The 16,808-nt window shown below is 52.7% G+C and overlaps 2 protein-coding genes and 1 long non-coding RNA gene across 3 annotated transcripts; 2 read left to right on the top strand and 1 right to left on the bottom strand.

Annotated features, from left to right (window-relative positions):
- Nucleotides 1-714: 714 nt before the first annotated feature.
- psmb4 (proteasome 20S subunit beta 4) lies at nucleotides 715-4,958 on the top strand. The gene is made up of 8 exons (XM_080516046.1): nucleotides 715-854; nucleotides 1,466-1,592; nucleotides 3,098-3,177; nucleotides 3,287-3,433; nucleotides 3,516-3,597; nucleotides 4,114-4,230; nucleotides 4,313-4,401; nucleotides 4,839-4,958. Exons 1-8 carry the CDS (start codon nucleotides 730-732, stop codon nucleotides 4,849-4,851), a joined length of 780 nt encoding a protein of 259 aa, XP_080372172.1. The 5' UTR covers nucleotides 715-729; the 3' UTR covers nucleotides 4,852-4,958.
- Nucleotides 3,624-6,087, bottom strand: LOC308144825. The gene is made up of 3 exons (XR_013937068.1): nucleotides 6,010-6,087; nucleotides 4,298-4,432; nucleotides 3,624-3,783 (listed from the first exon to the last, which is right to left on the bottom strand). It is a non-coding gene; the product is annotated as an uncharacterized lncRNA (long non-coding RNA).
- Nucleotides 6,024-13,872, top strand: rfx5 (regulatory factor X, 5). The gene is made up of 10 exons (XM_080516012.1): nucleotides 6,024-6,102; nucleotides 6,843-7,005; nucleotides 7,577-7,610; nucleotides 7,723-7,805; nucleotides 8,885-9,019; nucleotides 9,104-9,170; nucleotides 10,237-10,435; nucleotides 10,631-10,713; nucleotides 10,883-11,029; nucleotides 12,375-13,872. The coding sequence occupies exons 2-10, from the start codon at nucleotides 6,884-6,886 to the stop codon at nucleotides 13,458-13,460; spliced, it is 1,956 nt and encodes a 651-aa protein (XP_080372138.1). The 5' UTR covers nucleotides 6,024-6,102; nucleotides 6,843-6,883; the 3' UTR covers nucleotides 13,461-13,872.
- The last annotated feature ends 2,936 nt before the right edge of the window (nucleotides 13,873-16,808 follow it).

The raw sequence follows: 16,808 nt of genomic DNA, 5'->3' as shown, positions 1-16,808 counted from the left end.
ATGGTAAGGCGATATGGTAAGGCAGTACAGTAAGGCGATATGGTAAGGTGGGACAGTAAGGTGATATGGTAAGGCGATATGGTACGGTGATATGGTAAGGTGGGACAGGAAGGCGATATGGTAAGGCGATATGGTAAGGCAGTACAGTAAGGCGATATGGTAAGGTGGGACAGTAAGGTGATATGGTAAGGCGATATGGTAAGGTGGGACAGTAAGGTGATATGGTAAGGCGATACGGTAAGGTGGGACAGTAAGGTGATATGGTAAGGCGATATGGTACGGTGATATGGTAAGGCGATACGGTAAGGTGGGACAGTAAGGTGATATGGTAAGGCGATATGGTACGGTGATATGGTAAGGCGATACGGTAAGGTGATACACTAACCCTAACCCACTACAGTATGGTAACATGTAGGGTAAAGGATACGTACGCCACTTCCCAAGCAAAGTTCGTGATGTAAAAAACAGAGTTTGCAGGAGAACGTTAGAACTACTGTCACTTTCTGCATCTGTAATAAAACCTGGTCGCAGCAGTTCGTCATGTTCGCAGATTAAAACTCCGCGATGCTGAAAACAAGCACTTTTATTTTTTCACGGACGTTTCCAGTAGGAATCCTCCTGAGTGCAGAAATAAACACGAGCACCAGGGGGCGTCCGAGCGCCGTCCTGTGACGTCAGACGTCTCGTCGTTGAAGACGTGGTGACGTCGGCAGATCGCAGAGGTCCATCATGGAGTCGATGTTTAAGCTGAACCTGTGGGAGAGCGGGCCGAAGCCCGGGCAGTTTTACTCTCTGTCCGGGGGCAGCGGCGGGCCGGTGGCCGGGCCGGGCTGCGGGCCGGTCAGACACACACTGTGAGTACAGCCGCTGCGCTCGCCGGGGCTTTTCACCGGGAAACGAAGCGCGAGAACCGGCGGCTCGGGCTCCCTGCTGCATCACGGCGGGTAGCCGATGCTAGGCTAACTACCGGTTTCTCCCAAAATAATCGCGTAACGGTTGAGTTTTCCAGAGTTTCTCAGTCCGAACTCAGGTTTATCAACAGCTGGAACGTCGGTCACAACATCTGGTGCTGGAGGAATGTCGTGTTTGTTTAATTTAAAAGAGTTTTTGCTGAGTAATTGTTAGCCGCTAGCTTTAGCCTGCTTTAAAGTTACTTTCGTTTTAATCTCCAAGTTAAATGATCAGAATTACCTGGTTAATCAACCAGACGTGTGGCGGGTCATCAGCGGAGGTTCCAGATAAAATTAGATTTCGTGAAGAAAATATGATTGATTTTGTTATGGACAACATTTAAATTTTATATTAAAATCTTCAGTTTCTTCTCAGTTAATTACGAACATACAGCCGGAAAAATCGAGTTAAATGATGGAAGTCTATTTTCCATCCCCGTGTGATAACAGAAAATTAATCAGAACTCCAAGGAGGAATTCAAATATGAAAATAAACCCCCTCTGTGTTTCCATAGCAACCCCATGGTGACCGGGACGTCGGTGCTCGGCGTGAAGTTCACCGGCGGCGTGGTGATCGCCGCCGACATGTTGGGTTCGTACGGCTCGCTGGCCCGCTTCAGGAACATCTCGCGTCTCATGAAGGTGACGCCACGCGCAACAACGTCCACGTTTCAAAAACCGCGACTTCCGCCGTCCAAACACGCTAACAACATCTACGTTCTAAACATGCTAACATCTACGTTCTAAACATGCTAACATCTACGTTCTAAACATGCTAACATCTACGTTTTCAACACAATAACGACGTCTATATCAGTGTTTTTCAACCTTTCTGAGCCAAGGAACACTTTTTTCTTTGTAAAACTCTGGAGTCTCACCACCACCTGAAAATGTTAAAATGTTAAACTCTGTAGTCTCTATTAACAATATAAAGTCTTTCTTATCACAGTTTTATCAACAGGAATCCAGTAAATCCAGAAAGCAAGGACTTTTTTTAATAGTGCCTCCCTCAGTGTGAAACCTGGACCTGATGGATGAAGAGCTGAGATCCTGGTTTTCAAAAACTTCTCCATCACTGTCACTGACACAGTACTTTGATACAAGATGGTAGCAGGAGGTGGAGATGAACCACACTGACGTCTGTCACTTTACATTTCACCGGCAAAGTTCTGTGCTGCCCTCTAGTGGTGAAGAGTATTTATACAGGATTACTCTGCAACACACTGCCCTCTAGTGGTGAAGAGTATTTATACAGGATTACTCTGCAACACACTGCGGCTGTGAGAGCAAAGGTTTTTTTTTTAGGAAATAATGTGAAATGTGATAATTTACACGGTGTTCTAAATACACTGTTTACACCACAAGTGAAAATGTAATATTTGCTCCAGAAACATTTTGTGTTCACTCGGCAACATTTTGAAAACAATGTGTGTTTCCGTGGAAACGGCAGAAACGATGTAGTACTCATGCTGGGCCAGTAGCTGGTGTCAATAGCAGCGCTTCCACAAACACCAAGCCCAGGTGTTTTTTTTTTTTTATTGAAAAGAAGACATTTTAAAATACATTCCAGTCGTTCCAATGTGATTTTATAGAGAAAATAGAAAAGCCCAACATCCACATGAGCAGCAGGTGAGTTTGTGACTGTGGAAAGAAAAACTCCTCCAACAGGAGAAACTTTGTAGAAACCAGAGTCAGAGGTGGAGGAGAGGAGAGGAGAGGAGAGGAGAGGAAAGGAGAGGAGAGGAGAGACAGAGAAAGACTTGGTGGGGAGAAACATACAATACCCTTGTTAGTGCTGCATTCATTTCTTTTTTCTTTTTAATAACACAATAATCACAGTGATCCCAATATTTTCCAACTGCCATGAGATGAAACCAGCCTGAGCAACAACAGAGCAACAACCAAAACAATCACAGCAATGATGACAAAAGGACACAAAACAAAGAACAAAAAAAAAAAAAACATGATTTTGATCATTGACAGAACAATCGCAGAAAATAAGAAAAATCCAGGTGTTTTCTAAGGTTTCCAGTGGCTCTGGGCGCCGTCGTCGTGGAAACCGACACCCCGGAACGCCACGACGGTTTCTCGTGTTTTTCTTTGAAAACGTGTGAGAAGCAGTGAGGAAGCTGGACTTTGTGCTGCAGGTGAACAACTCCACCATCCTGGGGGCTTCAGGCGACTACGCCGACTACCAGTACCTGAAGCAGGTCATCGAGCAGATGGTGTAAGCACACACACACACACACACACACACACACACACACACACACACACACACACACACACACACCGCCGCTGTTGTGTTCCCAGATTACAGTCGTGTGTCTGTGCAGGATTGACGAGGAGTTGCTAGGCGACGGGCACAGCTACAGTCCCAAGGCTCTTCACTCGTGGTTAACCAGAGTCATGTACAACCGGCGCAGCCGCATCAACCCGCTGTGGAACACCGTGGTCATCGGGGGCTTCTACAACGGAGAGAGGTACACACACACACACACACACACACACACACACCCTCTTTGAACCGTCAATGAGCAGGCGGCCATCTTTCCTCTTCTGCAGTTTCCTCGGTTACGTGGACAAACTGGGCGTGGCCTATGAGGCTCCCACAGTGGCGACGGGCTTCGGAGCGTACCTGGCTCAGGTGAGGAGGGCCACTCTGAACACACACACACACACACACACACACACACACACACACACACACCTAACTGTGTCTCTGCATGTTTCTGTCTTATTTCTGCTTCTTTATGTCAGTTTGTGTGTCCGTCCAGATTCATTTATTTTTGTTAATAAAGTTTCTTTATAAAGCTGCACGGCTCCACACGCTCTGTAATTACACACATACACACACACACACACACGCACACACACACACACACACGTATATAAAATTAACAATATAAAGAATTTACACATCACCAAGATATTCATGTCTTTGGATTAGTGTTAAACATATAGTCACCAGCAAACATGCTAAATATGTAGCCAACAGCTAACATGCTAAACATCTAGCCACCAGCTAACATGCTAAATATGTAGCCACCAGCTAACATGCTAAACATCTAGCCACTAGCTAACATGCTAAATATGTAGCTACCAGCTAACATGCTAAAATGATGAGATTCTCTTTGTAACTGTGTGTGTGTGTGTCCTCCAGCCTCTGATGAGGGAGGTGGTGGAGAACAAGGTGGAGATCACCAAGCAGGAGGCCCGGGACCTGGTGGAGCGCTGCCTCAAGGTGCTGTACTACAGAGACGCTCGCTCCTACAACAAGGTGAGTCCGCCTGCCTCCGTCCGCCTGCCTCCGTCCGTCTGCCTCCGTCCGTCCCTCCGTTTCTCACCGTCTCTCCTCGCAGCATGAGATCGCCATAGTGACGGAGGAGGGGGTGGAGATCATCGGGCCGCTGTCGTCTGAAACCAACTGGGACATCGCTCACATGGTCAGGTGGGTCAAAGGTCACCGTCCTCCTCTACACCTGGTGGGGAAATATAATACTCAGTGTCTCCAGTTATTAATTTGAGCTTCATAATTATTACCTCATTCCCTCGTGTTTTGATTATTATTTATGTCCTGTAGCCACTGTGAGGCGCCGTAGAGGCGTAACGCTTCACTACAGTATGAACTCATATCAAAGTTCAGTCCACGGTTCAACATTTCCTTCCTTTGTTGGACTGGCATCATGAATGCATCGCTGCCAGTGAACGCCATGGTCATAGTTAACCACTGGTAACTAGTTAGTGGAGGTCTGGAGGTGCGTTAACTTTAACGACACGATAACACCCGGTTAAAGTCAACCCAGTTTTGAACAACAAGATAAAGGATAACCCTGGGCGGTAACTTCAGTAACTAACTGGGATAACTGTGTTTGTGTTTGTGTGCAGTGGGTTCGAGTGAAGACGAGGACGCAAACAGGAAGTGTGACTCGGCTTCACTTCCTGTCTCATTTTGACTGTTTGTGCTTTTCTACAATGTGACAATAAAATAAATGAAAATAAAGAAAAGATGAGAATCTCCTCATTCGTGTGTGTGTGTGGGTGTGTGTAAATGAGCTAAAAACAATGGAGTTCCTAAAGTGGTTATACTGTTACGACTGTATATTATAATTTAGCCTATTGTATTGATATATATATATATATTTGTATTTTGATTCATCTTATTTATTTGGTAATATAAAATGTATGATTTACAGAGTTACAGATTCATCACGGCTGGGTGTTCATGTTTAAATGTGTTTTACTTCCAAACAAACTCACAATTCCGAAGAAAAGTGTATATTTATCACTCTGACATGTGAACGGGTCGCTGTTGCTAGGCAGATTTCCTCAGAAAAAAAAACGCATCCGTTTTGTAACTGGGCAGACCAGGAAAACGTATCCAATCAAGAAATCACATGTCAGAAAAATAATTCGGCTCGGCCAATGAAATGCCGCCTGTGTTTGGTATCCGGGTAAACCTTCCGGCGCCGGCCAATCAGAAAAGAGGCTGCCTTTGTAGTCAGGCAGACATAACATAGTCGTCCAATCACAAAAACATCTGAAAGGGGATTTTTGCTGTATCTTGGCTCAGGTACTTTCCTTTTCTTTTTAAAAATCAAATCCTTTGACAGACTCAGCCGGCCGCCCGCACGTTAATCACACATTTGATTAACTCGTCCGTGGAATTGTCCAGAAATCAAGCCGCGCGCGCGGAAACGTGTTTACGGGCTGTTTCGGCGCCTGCTAGCCGCTAGCGTGTAGCTAGGCTAAGTTAGCTCGGCTGTCAAGGCGGCGGAGGCGCGAAGCGGGAGTCCGACTGACAGCTGCCCGCCCCGGCGGGCGCCGAGGGCCGGCGGCGGGGGAACGGGAGGGGGCCAGTCGGGAGCTGCGGGGGACGGGGCGACCGAGGCGGGGCGGAGGTTAGCGGCTAGCCGCGGTGACATGTCGGCTCTGCGCGCGCGAGCGTGCGTGTGTGTGTGTGTGTGTGTGTGTGTGTGTGTGTGTGTGTGTGTGTGTGTGTGTGTGTGTGTGTGTGTGTGTGAGAACAGCAGCACATGACCACCGGCTGTAAACACACCTGACACCGGGCGGGGGCCGGGAGGAGGCCGACTCGGAGCTCCGGGACCCCCGGCAGGAGGAGCCGGTCCGCGGGGCCTCTCCGCCGGTCCCGGTGTGTGTGTGTGTGTGTGTGTGTGTGTGTGTGTGTGTGTGTGTGTGTGTGTGTGTGTGTGTGTGAGAGTGTGTGTGACAGTTTTCTGTTTGTGTCGAGTTTGTGTGTAAACGTTACACACGTTGTATTTGTTGTGTTTTTTCCTACTTCTTTGTTGTTGATTTTGAGTCTTTTCATAGTTTTCGTCTGTTTGTTGTTATTTTCTGTCACGTCGTTGTTTTGTGTTTGTGTGATTTTTCTATAAATATGAAATTACTTTGTGACTCTTATGTTTTTTTTGTGTTGTTTTGAATATGTATTTGTTGTGTTTTTTCTCCTACTTCTTTGTTGTTGATTTTGAGTCTTTTCATAGTTTTTGTTTTGTCTTTTTGTTGTTATTTTCTGTCGCGTCATTGTTTTGTGTTTGTGTGATTTTTCTATACATTTAAAATTACTTTGTGATTCTTATGGTTTTTTTAATGTTGTTTTGAACATTAGGTACATTTTTTCTGTCTCTTTGTTTATCGAGTTCATTTTGTTGTGTTGTTTTATGTTTTCACTGTTGTTTCGTGGCTTTTCAGCATTATTTTGCGCTGTTTCTTGTCTTATTGTGTTGTTTTGCGTGATGCGTTTGTATTCGGTCGTCTTTTGTGTTGTTGTCGTCGTCGTGGTTCCGCGAGGCCAGATGTGTATCGTCAGTGTGGTTGCAGGTTTGGAGCTGAACTGTTTCCCTGAGGAACCTTGTGGATGTTTGTCGGCAGTGTTCCAGATGTTGGCTCTCAGCGCTGGTTAGTCGGCTCACATGTCGGAGGACCAGCGATTCTCGCAGGCCGACGCCTGCCGGCGGCCCGACGGCGGTCTGGAGGCGGCGGACGGCGACACGGAGCCGAGCATGCTGCTGAGCAAGCTGAAGAGCAACATCTCGTAAGAAACACCTGGAACACCTGCACTACACCTGTACCACACCTGTACTACATCTGGACTGCACCTGTACTACACCTGTACCACACCTGTACTACACCTGTACCACACCTGTAACACCTGTACTACACCTGTACCACACCTGTACTACACCTGTACCACACCTGTACTACATCTGGACTACATCTGTAGTACACATGTAACACCTGTACCACACCTGTACTAAACATGTACTACATCTGGGCTACAGCTGTACTACACCCGTACTCCACCTGTAACACCTGTACCACACCTGTACTAAACATGTACCACACCTGTACTACACCTGTAACACCTGTACTACATCTAGACTACACCTGTACCACACCTGTACTACACCCGTACCACACCTGTACCTCACCGGTACTAACCTGTACCTCACCTGTACTACCTGTACCTCACCTGTACCTTACCTGTACTACCTGTACCTCACCTGTACTACCTGTACCTCACCTGTACTACCTGTACCTCACCTGTACCTTACCTGTACTACACCTGTACCTCACCCTCCATGTGGTCCCGGTGTGTCTTTCAGGAAGAACGTTCAGACCAAAGTGGATCAGATCCTGGTGAGTGAAGCTGCAGTGACTCAGTTCGGCCTGCAGGGGGCGGAGCTCAGCTGCAGTGACTCAGTTCGGCCTGCAGGGGGCGGAGCTCAGCTCTGGTTCTGTGTCTCTGCAGCAAGATGTCCAGACCTTCTCCGACAACGACAAGCTGTACCTGTACCTGCAGCTGCCGTCGGGGCCCAGCGCCGGCGACAAGACGTGAGCAAGAGCGTTCGCGCCACGCTAGCTAAGCGACAGCGGCACGTTAGCACGGCTGCACATGCTGGTTCATGTGTCACGTTAACGCTGCTGCTCATCTTAGCGCGTGGAAGCAAGTTAGCATGACTGCTCACGTTAGCGTGGCTGCTCATGTTAGCGTGTGGCTGCTCACGTTAGCGTGGCTGCTCACGTTAGCGTGTGGCTGCTCACATTAGCGTGGCTGCTCACGTTAGCGTGGCTGCTCACGTTAGCGTGGATGCTCACGTTAGCGTGTGGCTGCTCACGTTAGCGTGGCTGCTCACGTTAGCGTGGCTGCTCACGTTAGCGTGGATGCTCACGTTAGCGTGTGGCTGCTCACGTTAGCGTGGCTGCTCACGTTAGCGTGTGGCTGCTCACGTTAGCGTGGCTGCTCACGTTAGCGTGTGGCTGCTCACGTTAGCGTAGCTGCTCACGTTAGCGTGGCTGCTCACGTTAGCGTGGCTGCTCACGTTAGCGTGTGGCTGCTCACGTTAGCGTGGATGCTCACGTTAGCGTGTGGCTGCTCACATTAGCGTGACTGCTCACGTTAGCGTGGATGCTCACGTTAGCGTGTGGCTGCTCACATTAGCGTGACTGCTCACGTTAGCGTGTGGCTGCTCACGTTAGCGTGGCTGCTCACGTTAGCGTGTGGCTGCTCACGTTAGCGTGGATGCTATTGCTGCATATCTGCATGCATTCATGCTACAGTTAGCTTCAGTTATTCAGGTCACGACAACTGTCTGTGTGTGTGTGTGTGTGTGTGTGTGTGTGTGTGTGTGTGTGTGTGTGTGTGTGTGTGTGTGTGTGTGTGTGTGTGTGTGTGTGTGTGTGTGTGTGTGTGTGTGTGTGTAGAGGTACTGGAGACTCCATTTCTTTCAATACGGCCGATCAGCTTCACACCTGTAACTGGATCCGGAGTCACCTGGAGGAACACTCAGACACATGTCTGCCCAAACAGGACGTGTACGAGACCTACAGGTCAACACGCACACACACACACACACACACACACACACACTCCCAGTCCCCTGACCCGTCCCCCCCGTCCCCCCGTCCCCCAGGAGGTACTGTGAGAATCTGCAGCATCGTCCTCTGAGCGCCGCCAACTTCGGCAAGATCATCCGGGACATTTTTCCAAACATCAAGGCGAGACGTCTGGGAGGACGGGGACAGTCCAAATATCCTTACGGCGTCTCGTGTTGGCGTGCGTCGGTCTGCGTGTGTGTGTGTGTGTTGCTGGTTTGATTCCCTGACCTGCCGCCTCATACGTACTGCTACAGCGGGATCAGGAGGAAGACGGTCCTCAACATGCCGCTGCTGCCCAACCTGGACCTGAAGAACGACCCGGTACGGACCCCCCTTACCAGTCCCCCCCACCCCCCACCCCCCTGTGCCGCCAGCGCCGCCATCTTGGAGAGGTCACCCGCCGGTGCTAAACACGTAGATCACAGGAGAGGAAATCACAACGGGGGACGAGCAAGCGAATGTTTGTGTGGATTGTCCAGCCGGGGGTGTCCATATGGCAGCGGCAGGTGACCTTCCCAAGATGGCGGCGCTGTAGGCACGTCACGGGCGGCGCCGTGGGGGATCTAGTGTTTTATATCTACGTTCCCCCCAACGGACCGCCTGGTGACACGATGGACAGTCCTCACTGTATCGCCGTCTGTCTCTTTGTGTCCCCGTCTGTCTGTGTGTCCCCATCCATCTCTTTGTGTCCCCGTCTGTCTCTTTGTATCCCCGTCCATCTCTTTGTGTCCCTGTCTGTCTCTTTGTGTCCCCGTCTGTCTCTTTGTGTCCCCGTCTGTCTCTTTGTGTCCCCGTCCATCTCTTTGTGTTCCCATCCGTCTCTTTGTGTCCCCGTCTGTCTCTTTGTCCCTGTGTGTCTCTTTGTGTCCCCGTGTGTCTCTTTGTCCCTGTCTGTCTCTTTGTGTCCCCGTCTGTCTCTTTGTCCCAGTGTGTCTCTTTGTGTCCCCGTGTGTCTCTTTGTGTCCCCGTCCGTCTCTTTGTCCCCGTGTGTCTCTTTGTGTTCCCGTGTGTCTCTTTGTGTCCCCATCTGTCTCTTTGTCCCCATGTGTCTCTTTGTGTCCCCTTCCGTCTCTTTGTCCCCGTGTGTCTCTTTGTGTCCCCGTCTCTCTTTGTCCCCGTGTGTCTCTTTGTGTCCCCGTCCGTCTCTTTGTCCCCGTGTGTCTCTTTGTGTCCCCGTGTGTCTCTTTGTGTCCCCGTCTCTCTTTGTCCCCGTGTGTCTCTTTGTGTCCCCGTGTGTCTCTTTGTCCCCGTGTGTCTCTTTGTGTCCCCGTCTCTCTTTGTCCCCGTGTGTCTCTTTGTATCCCGGTCTCTCTTTGTCCCTGTGTGTCTCTTTGTGTCCCCGTCCGTCTCTTTGTCCCCATGTGTCTCTGTGTCCCCGTCCCTCCAGGCGGAGCTCACGGAGCTGGTGCAGACCTACAAGCAGGAGGTGACGGAGGCGGCGTGCGAGCTGATCTGTGATTGGGCGCAGAAGATCCTGAAGCGCTCCTTCGACACGGTGGTGGAGATCGCCCGCTACCTGATCCAGGAGCACATCGTCAACCCCCGCTGCAGCCAGGCCGAGCTGGTGACCTCCGCCACGCTGGCAGGTGGGGGTGTGGGTGGGTGGGGGTGTGTGTGGGTGGGGGTGGGTGTGATGTTTTCATAAAGTAATAATCTTTAGATTTTCTTAAAAGTTGGAGCATAGTTTTGCAAAGTGGACATAATTTTGTGTGTGTGTGTGTGTGTGTGTGTGTGTGTGTGTGTGTGTGTGTGTGTGTGTGTGTGTGTGTGTGTGTGTGAAGGAGGTCCAGCTAAAACCCACAAGGTCATAAAAAAAGCTCCGGTGGCGAGTAAAGTGGACGGAGACGGCGCCTCAGAGACGAAGGTGAGTGTCCGCTCTCTGATTGGCCGAATTATATCTCTGCTCTCTGATTGGCCGAATTATATCGCCGCTCTCTGATTGGCCGAATTATATCGCCGCTCTCTGATTGGCCGAATTATATCGCCGCTCTCTGATTGGCCGATCCATCTGTCCACTTCCTGTCTGTCTGCAGAAGGAGTCTGGAGACTCTTCGTCCTCCTCGTCCTCCTCCATGAAGCTCTCGTCCGGAGACAAGTCATCCGCCAAGCCTTCCTCTCTCGACGCTGCTCCTGCTCCTCCTCCTCCCTCCTCCTCCTCCTCCTCGGCTCTGCGCCCGGCGGTACGTCCACACCCACACAGGAAGTGTTGCAAACAGGAAGTGTTTCGGACAGGAAGTGTTGCAAACAGGAAGTGTTGCAGACAGGAAGTGTTGCAAACAGGAAGTGTTTCGGACAGGAAGTGTTGCAGACAGGAAGTGTTGCAGACAGGAAGTGTTTCGGGCAGGAAGTGTTGCAGACAGGAAGTGTTTCAGACAGGAAGTGTTTCAGACAGGAAGTGTGGCAGACAGGAAGTGTTGCAGACAGGAAGTGTTGCAGACAGGAAGTGTTGCAGATAGGAAGTGTTTCAGACAGGAAGTGTTGCAGACAGGAAGTGTTGCAGACAGGAAGTGTTGCAGACAGGAAGTGTTGCAGACAGGAAGTGTTGCAGATAGGAAGTGTTGCAGACAGGAAGTGTGGCAGACAGGAAGTGTTGCAGACAGGAAGTGTTGCAGACAGGAAGTGTTGGGGACAGGAAGTGTGGCAGACAGGAAGTGTTTCGGACAGGAAGTGTGGCAGACAGGAAGTGTTGCAGATAGGAAGTGTTTCAGACAGGAAGTGTTGCAGATAGGAAGTGTTTCAGACAGGAAGTGTTTCAGACAGGAAGTGTTGCAGACAGGAAGTGTTGCAGACAGGAAGTGTTGCAGACAGGAAGTGTGGCAGACAGGAAGTGTGGCAGACAGGAAGTGTGGCAGACAGGAAGTGTTTCGGACAGGAAGTGTGGCAGACAGGAAGTGTGGCAGACAGGAAGTGTGGCAGACAGGAAGTGTTTCGGACAGGAAGTGTTGCGGACAGGAAGTGTTGCAGACAGGAAGTGTTGCAGACAGGAAGTGTGGCAGACAGGAAGTGTGGCAGACAGGAAGTGTGGCAGACAGGAAGTGTTGCGGACAGGAAGTGTTGCGGACAGGAAGTGTTGCGGACAGGAAGTGTTGCGGACAGGAAGTGTTGCGGACAGGAAGTGTTGTGGACAGGAAGTGTTGCAGACAGGAAGTATTTCAGACAGGAAGTGTGGCAGACAGGAAGTGTGGCAGACAGGATGTGTTTCAGACAGGAAGTGTTGCGGACAGGAAGTGTTGGGGACAGGAAGTGTTGGGGACAGGAAGTGTTGCAGACAGGAAGTGTTGCAGACAGGAAGTGTTTCGGACAGGAAGTGTTGCAAACAGGAAGTGTTGCAAACAGGAAGTGTTTCGGACAGGAAGTGTGGCAGACAGGAAGTGTTTCGGACAGGAAGTGTGGCGGACAGGAAGTGTTGCAGACAGGAAGTGTTTCAGACAGGAAGTGTTTCAGACAGGAAGTGTGGCAGACAGGAAGTGTTGCAGACAGGAAGTGGATGTTGGTTTGGGTTTGATTGCGTCGCCGTGTCCTCAGGTGGAGGCGTTCATCAAGCAGTTACCCAGAATCCTCCCCCGGAGCTCGCTGCCCGACAAGACGCTCTCCGTCCGCTCCTCGCCACCCTCGCTGGCGCCCAAAGACGCCTCCGGTGTGGGCGGGGCGTCCGGACCCGGTGGTCCCGCCGCCGCCGCGGCCGCCAGTGGGGGCGGGGTGAAGGTCATCGCCATGGCGACGCTGCCCCAGCAGCAGGGCGGCCCCGTCCCGGTGATGATCCTGCCACAGGGCTGCCTGTCGTACGAGCGGGACAAAGTGGCCCCGCCCCCTCCTCCCCCGGCGCCGTCCCAGCAGCAGCAGCCCGGCCTGGCCACGCCCACCTCGGTGGTGCAGAAAGCCCGTAGCGGCACCGCCGCCGGCGCCAAGCGGCCGGTGGAGGCGGTGGTCTCGGGAGGCGGCGCGGCGCCCGCCGGCGCCCCGCCGGTGAAGCGGAAACGTGGACGCCCGAGGAAGCCCCGCCCCGAGGACTCGCTCCCCGCCCCCGCCCCTCCCCCGGCGCCGCTGCCCCACCCGCCCATCATCACGTCCCTGAGCGGCGGCGTCATCCAGAAGGCCTCGTCCTCCTCGTCCTCCTTGTCCTCCTTGTCCTCCTCGTCCTCGCAGCCGCTGCTGGAGCTGGTGATCCAGGAGCCGCAGGGCCTGGTCCTCAGCCCGCTGCCCGCCGTCTCCGACCACCGCGGCGTGGTGGTGCAGTGTCAGCCCGGCGCGCCCGCCGAGTGCGACCACCACGGACGCCCGCTGCTCTTCCTGAGCCCGGGGAACTCCAGCTGGGAGCTGGCGGCGGCGGCGGCGGCGGGACGGACGCAGATGGTGGAGGTGATCCAGAAGGCGCCGCGGCCGAACAACAACAACAACAACAGCGCCGGCGACGCCGGTGTTGCTCCGCCCACCGTGAGGCTCCGCCCACCTCCTCTCTCCCTCCCCACGCTGCACGAGGAGTGTGCGGAGGTGGAGGTCACGCTGTCCCCCGTGGAGCTCCAGGTCTTTCCCCTCCCCCCCACCAGCCTCCCCGTGGAGAAGAGCGAGGAGGCGGCGGGGAGCGGCGCCTCCTCGCAGGAGGAACTTTAGCGCTTCTTGCTTGTTGTTTTTTTTACCGCCTCCCTACTTCCTGTTTGGTGGAAATCCCAGATTGGCGGCAGCAGAGAGCCAATCAGATGAATGAAGCCAAACTGACTGCTGCTCATACAAACACTGCACTCCTCCTCCTCCTCCTCCTCCTCCTCCTCCTCCTCCTCCTCCTCCTCCTCCTCCTCCTCCTCCTCCTCCTCCTCCTCCTCCTCCTCCTCCTCCTCCTCCTCCTGCATTAACCAAGAGGAGGACCCAGGTGTATATTGATGAACTCTGATGAGACTGCAGGTATTTACGGGTCTGAACCTTGTGAAGGTTCTAGGATTGAGAAAGGAGATCCTCGATTCACCTCCAGCTCTCAGGAGGAGGAGCAGGAGGAGGAGCAGGAGGAGGAGCAGGAGGCAAAGTGAGACTCCTCTGTTGTAAACAGCGTTGTGTTTCAGATTCAGATCAGATCAGAGACCATGAGATTGAGACGACGGCGGTGAAATCCACGCCGCCGTCGCCGTTTTAGCTGGAAAGCACAACGTTCCTCCTCCTCCTCCCCCTCCTCCTCCTCCTCCTCCCCCCTCCTCCTCCTCCTCCTCCCCCTCCTCCTCCTCCCTCCCCCTCCTCCTCCTCCCCCCCTCCCCCTCCTCCTCCCCCCCTCCTCCTCCTCCTCCTCCTCCCCCCCTCCCCCTCCCCCTCCTCCTCCTCCTCCTCCCCCCCCCCTCCCCCCCTCCTCCTCCTCCTCCCCCTCCCCCTCCTCCTCCTCCTCCCCCCCTCCTCCTCCTCCTCCTCCTCCTCCTCCCCCCCTCCCCCTCCTCCTCCTCCTCCTCCTCCTCCTCCTCCCCCCCTCCCCCTCCTCCTCCTCCTCCTCCCCCTCCTCCTCCTCCTCCTCCTCCTCCTCCCCCTCCTCCTCCCCCCCTCCCCCTCCTCCTCCTCCTCCTCCTCCTCCTCCCCCTCCTCCTCCTCCCCCTCCCCCTCCTCCTCCTCCTCCTCCTCCTCCCCCCCTCCCCCCCTCCCCCTCCTCCTCCTCCTCCTCCTCCTCCTCCTCCTCCTCCCTCCTCTGGGCTCCTCTCATCTCTCCGTTCTCCTCTGCGAGCTTTGGGACGCAAAAAAACCAACGGATCCTGACTGTTAGAAGTTGCACCAGTTGCATGATGGGAAAGGGAGTCTCCTGTCGCCGAGGTGAAACGTGTCTCGAGTCAAAATGTGTGTTCTGAACGTGTTGTGTTCCACGTCGGGGAGTGTTCCTGGTCCAGGGCTCACAGTTTTCTATCTTTTATTTTGTAAACCTGACGGGCCAGACCAGCAAACAGGAAGTGAAGGTTCAGGGGTCGAAGGGAAACCAGGTGAACCGTTGAGAACCGGTGTTTTGGGCCCCGGTGACACAGTTTCAGGAGAAAATGGAAACGTTCCGCCGTCTGTTTACACACAAACTGTGCTCGGAGTCACAAAGCAAGACTTTTTGAAAAATGGTCTGTAAAGTGGAACGTTTTGAAAATGTTCCCGTATCCACGTGAGTGGAGAAAAGAGGAAGTTAGCATTCAGCGCTACAGTCGCGGTAAATCGTGTTGCGTCCGCGTGTCGAGGATTCGTTCAGAACCGCGAACAACAGTGACGATCGCTCTGGACTCTTAACGGCGCTTTTCAAAATAAACCCGAACGTTTACTAAAATCACCTGGATCACTAGTGAAACTACGCGCCCTCTAGTGGCCGCGCAGGAAAACTACAACGTCAGAACATCAGTTTCTAAACAAACTTCCCCTGAAACTTGTTGATTTGGGCCTAAAAGTCTCGGGACCCGGAGTTCAGACTCGGGGAGACAATCTGGAGAAGAAGTAACATTTGAAATCAAAAGACTTTAGGACTGGGACTGGACTCTGCATTGGTCAGTCTGTGGGACGGCAGGACAGGAAGCAGGTTGCAGGGAGTCCCGGTCTGGACTGGGTCTTTAGTGACGGACTGGGACTCTCGTCAGACGAACTGCTGGACGACGACTCGGCGGTTTTTATTCTGTTAAAAGGCTTCAGAGTCGAGCCGGACCGGACCTGCTGCTTGTAGCTGGGATGGACCTCAGACTTGGACCTTGCAGGTCTGGTCTTGAATGACCTCGTGGTTCTGGATTCAGCTCCTGGTCGGTTGAGGAGCGTCAAGAGGAAAAGGGTGGGACCGATTCTGTCTTTGGGTTTGTCAAGGTGAATTTTAGTCCCACGTCTAATTCCACCGGTCGGGCAGATCAATGACCCGGGTCTTGGGAGTTCCAGGACCGGTTCTGGACGCAGGTTTTGTTGGTGATTTTCTGTGGGACGATAACGACGGGATTCTCGAGGACCGATGGCTTGAGATCGACTGTGAAGTCGATGTTCTTCTGTTTCTACGTCAGGTCTTGACTTGAGGAGCTGAGCTCACGACTCTGGACCAGCTGGTCTAGACTGAGACTTTGGTCCTGAAGTTGGTTTCTATTTGGAGTTCGTTGGCTCTACGGTTATACCGTTGCTCTCGGCTCCAGAATCTTATGTTTTCTGTAGACTTGAGAGTCTGGATGCCTTCCAGCTTGGCTCTCGTTGGTACTTGGTCTCAGCCGTGGTTCCAGACGGTTTCCTTCTGGAACATTGGTCTCAGTTTTGGTAATTGGTGGTCCCGACCTTGAGTCTGGACTCGGGATTCTAACAGACGACTTTCCTTTGAAGCAGCAGTTTTCTGAGACGTGGTCTTCAGTCTGGGACGGTCTCGTCTCGTCTCGGGACTCACATTGAAGCCGAGTCAAACCCAGAGTCTCCGTGGGGGATTTCAGAGTCCATCTAAATGTGAAGCTTTGCTTTTGGGAAGTTGATATGAAATGTTGAATCCTGAAGTGATGCAGGACCTAGCGGGGTCCGACTGGACCGTATGGAGACCCGAGGCGGGTAGAAGACACGTCTGATGGGGACAAAGTGGGCGGTTGTCACACGGCCGACCAGTTGGACCAGTTGGACTTTGAAGAAGCACATCGGAAGTGAACCTCTTGAAGGTGAACTTCCTGGACAGCGAGGACCAGGTGGAGGTTTGACGGATTCGCGGACAGTCGGAGACGCGACTCGGCCGCTTTGGACTGAAAGTGTCTGTTGTGCTTTCTACTGCTTGATCCGGCGTCTTTCAGCCCAGTTTGGCCTCGTCTGGTTTGGTCTGGTCCGGTTTAGCCTGGCCAGGCTCACTTCGTCCCAGTCTGACTTGGTCCGGCCCGGCCCGGCCCGGCCCGGCCCGGCCCGGTGTGGAGGCCGGCGTCGGTGGGTAGTTGTTCACTGTGGAGCCGCGTTGCTCAAAGAAACTAAAGCAGAAACGGGTCAGATAATCAAAGATGAAAAGATCGGGATTCGGGTAGC

The sequence above is a fragment of the Blennius ocellaris genome (genome assembly GCF_963422515.1).
Source record: "Blennius ocellaris genome assembly, chromosome: 20".
NCBI lineage: Eukaryota > Metazoa > Chordata > Actinopteri > Blenniiformes > Blenniidae > Blennius > Blennius ocellaris.
This window is presented reverse-complemented; position numbering and strand designations above follow the sequence as displayed.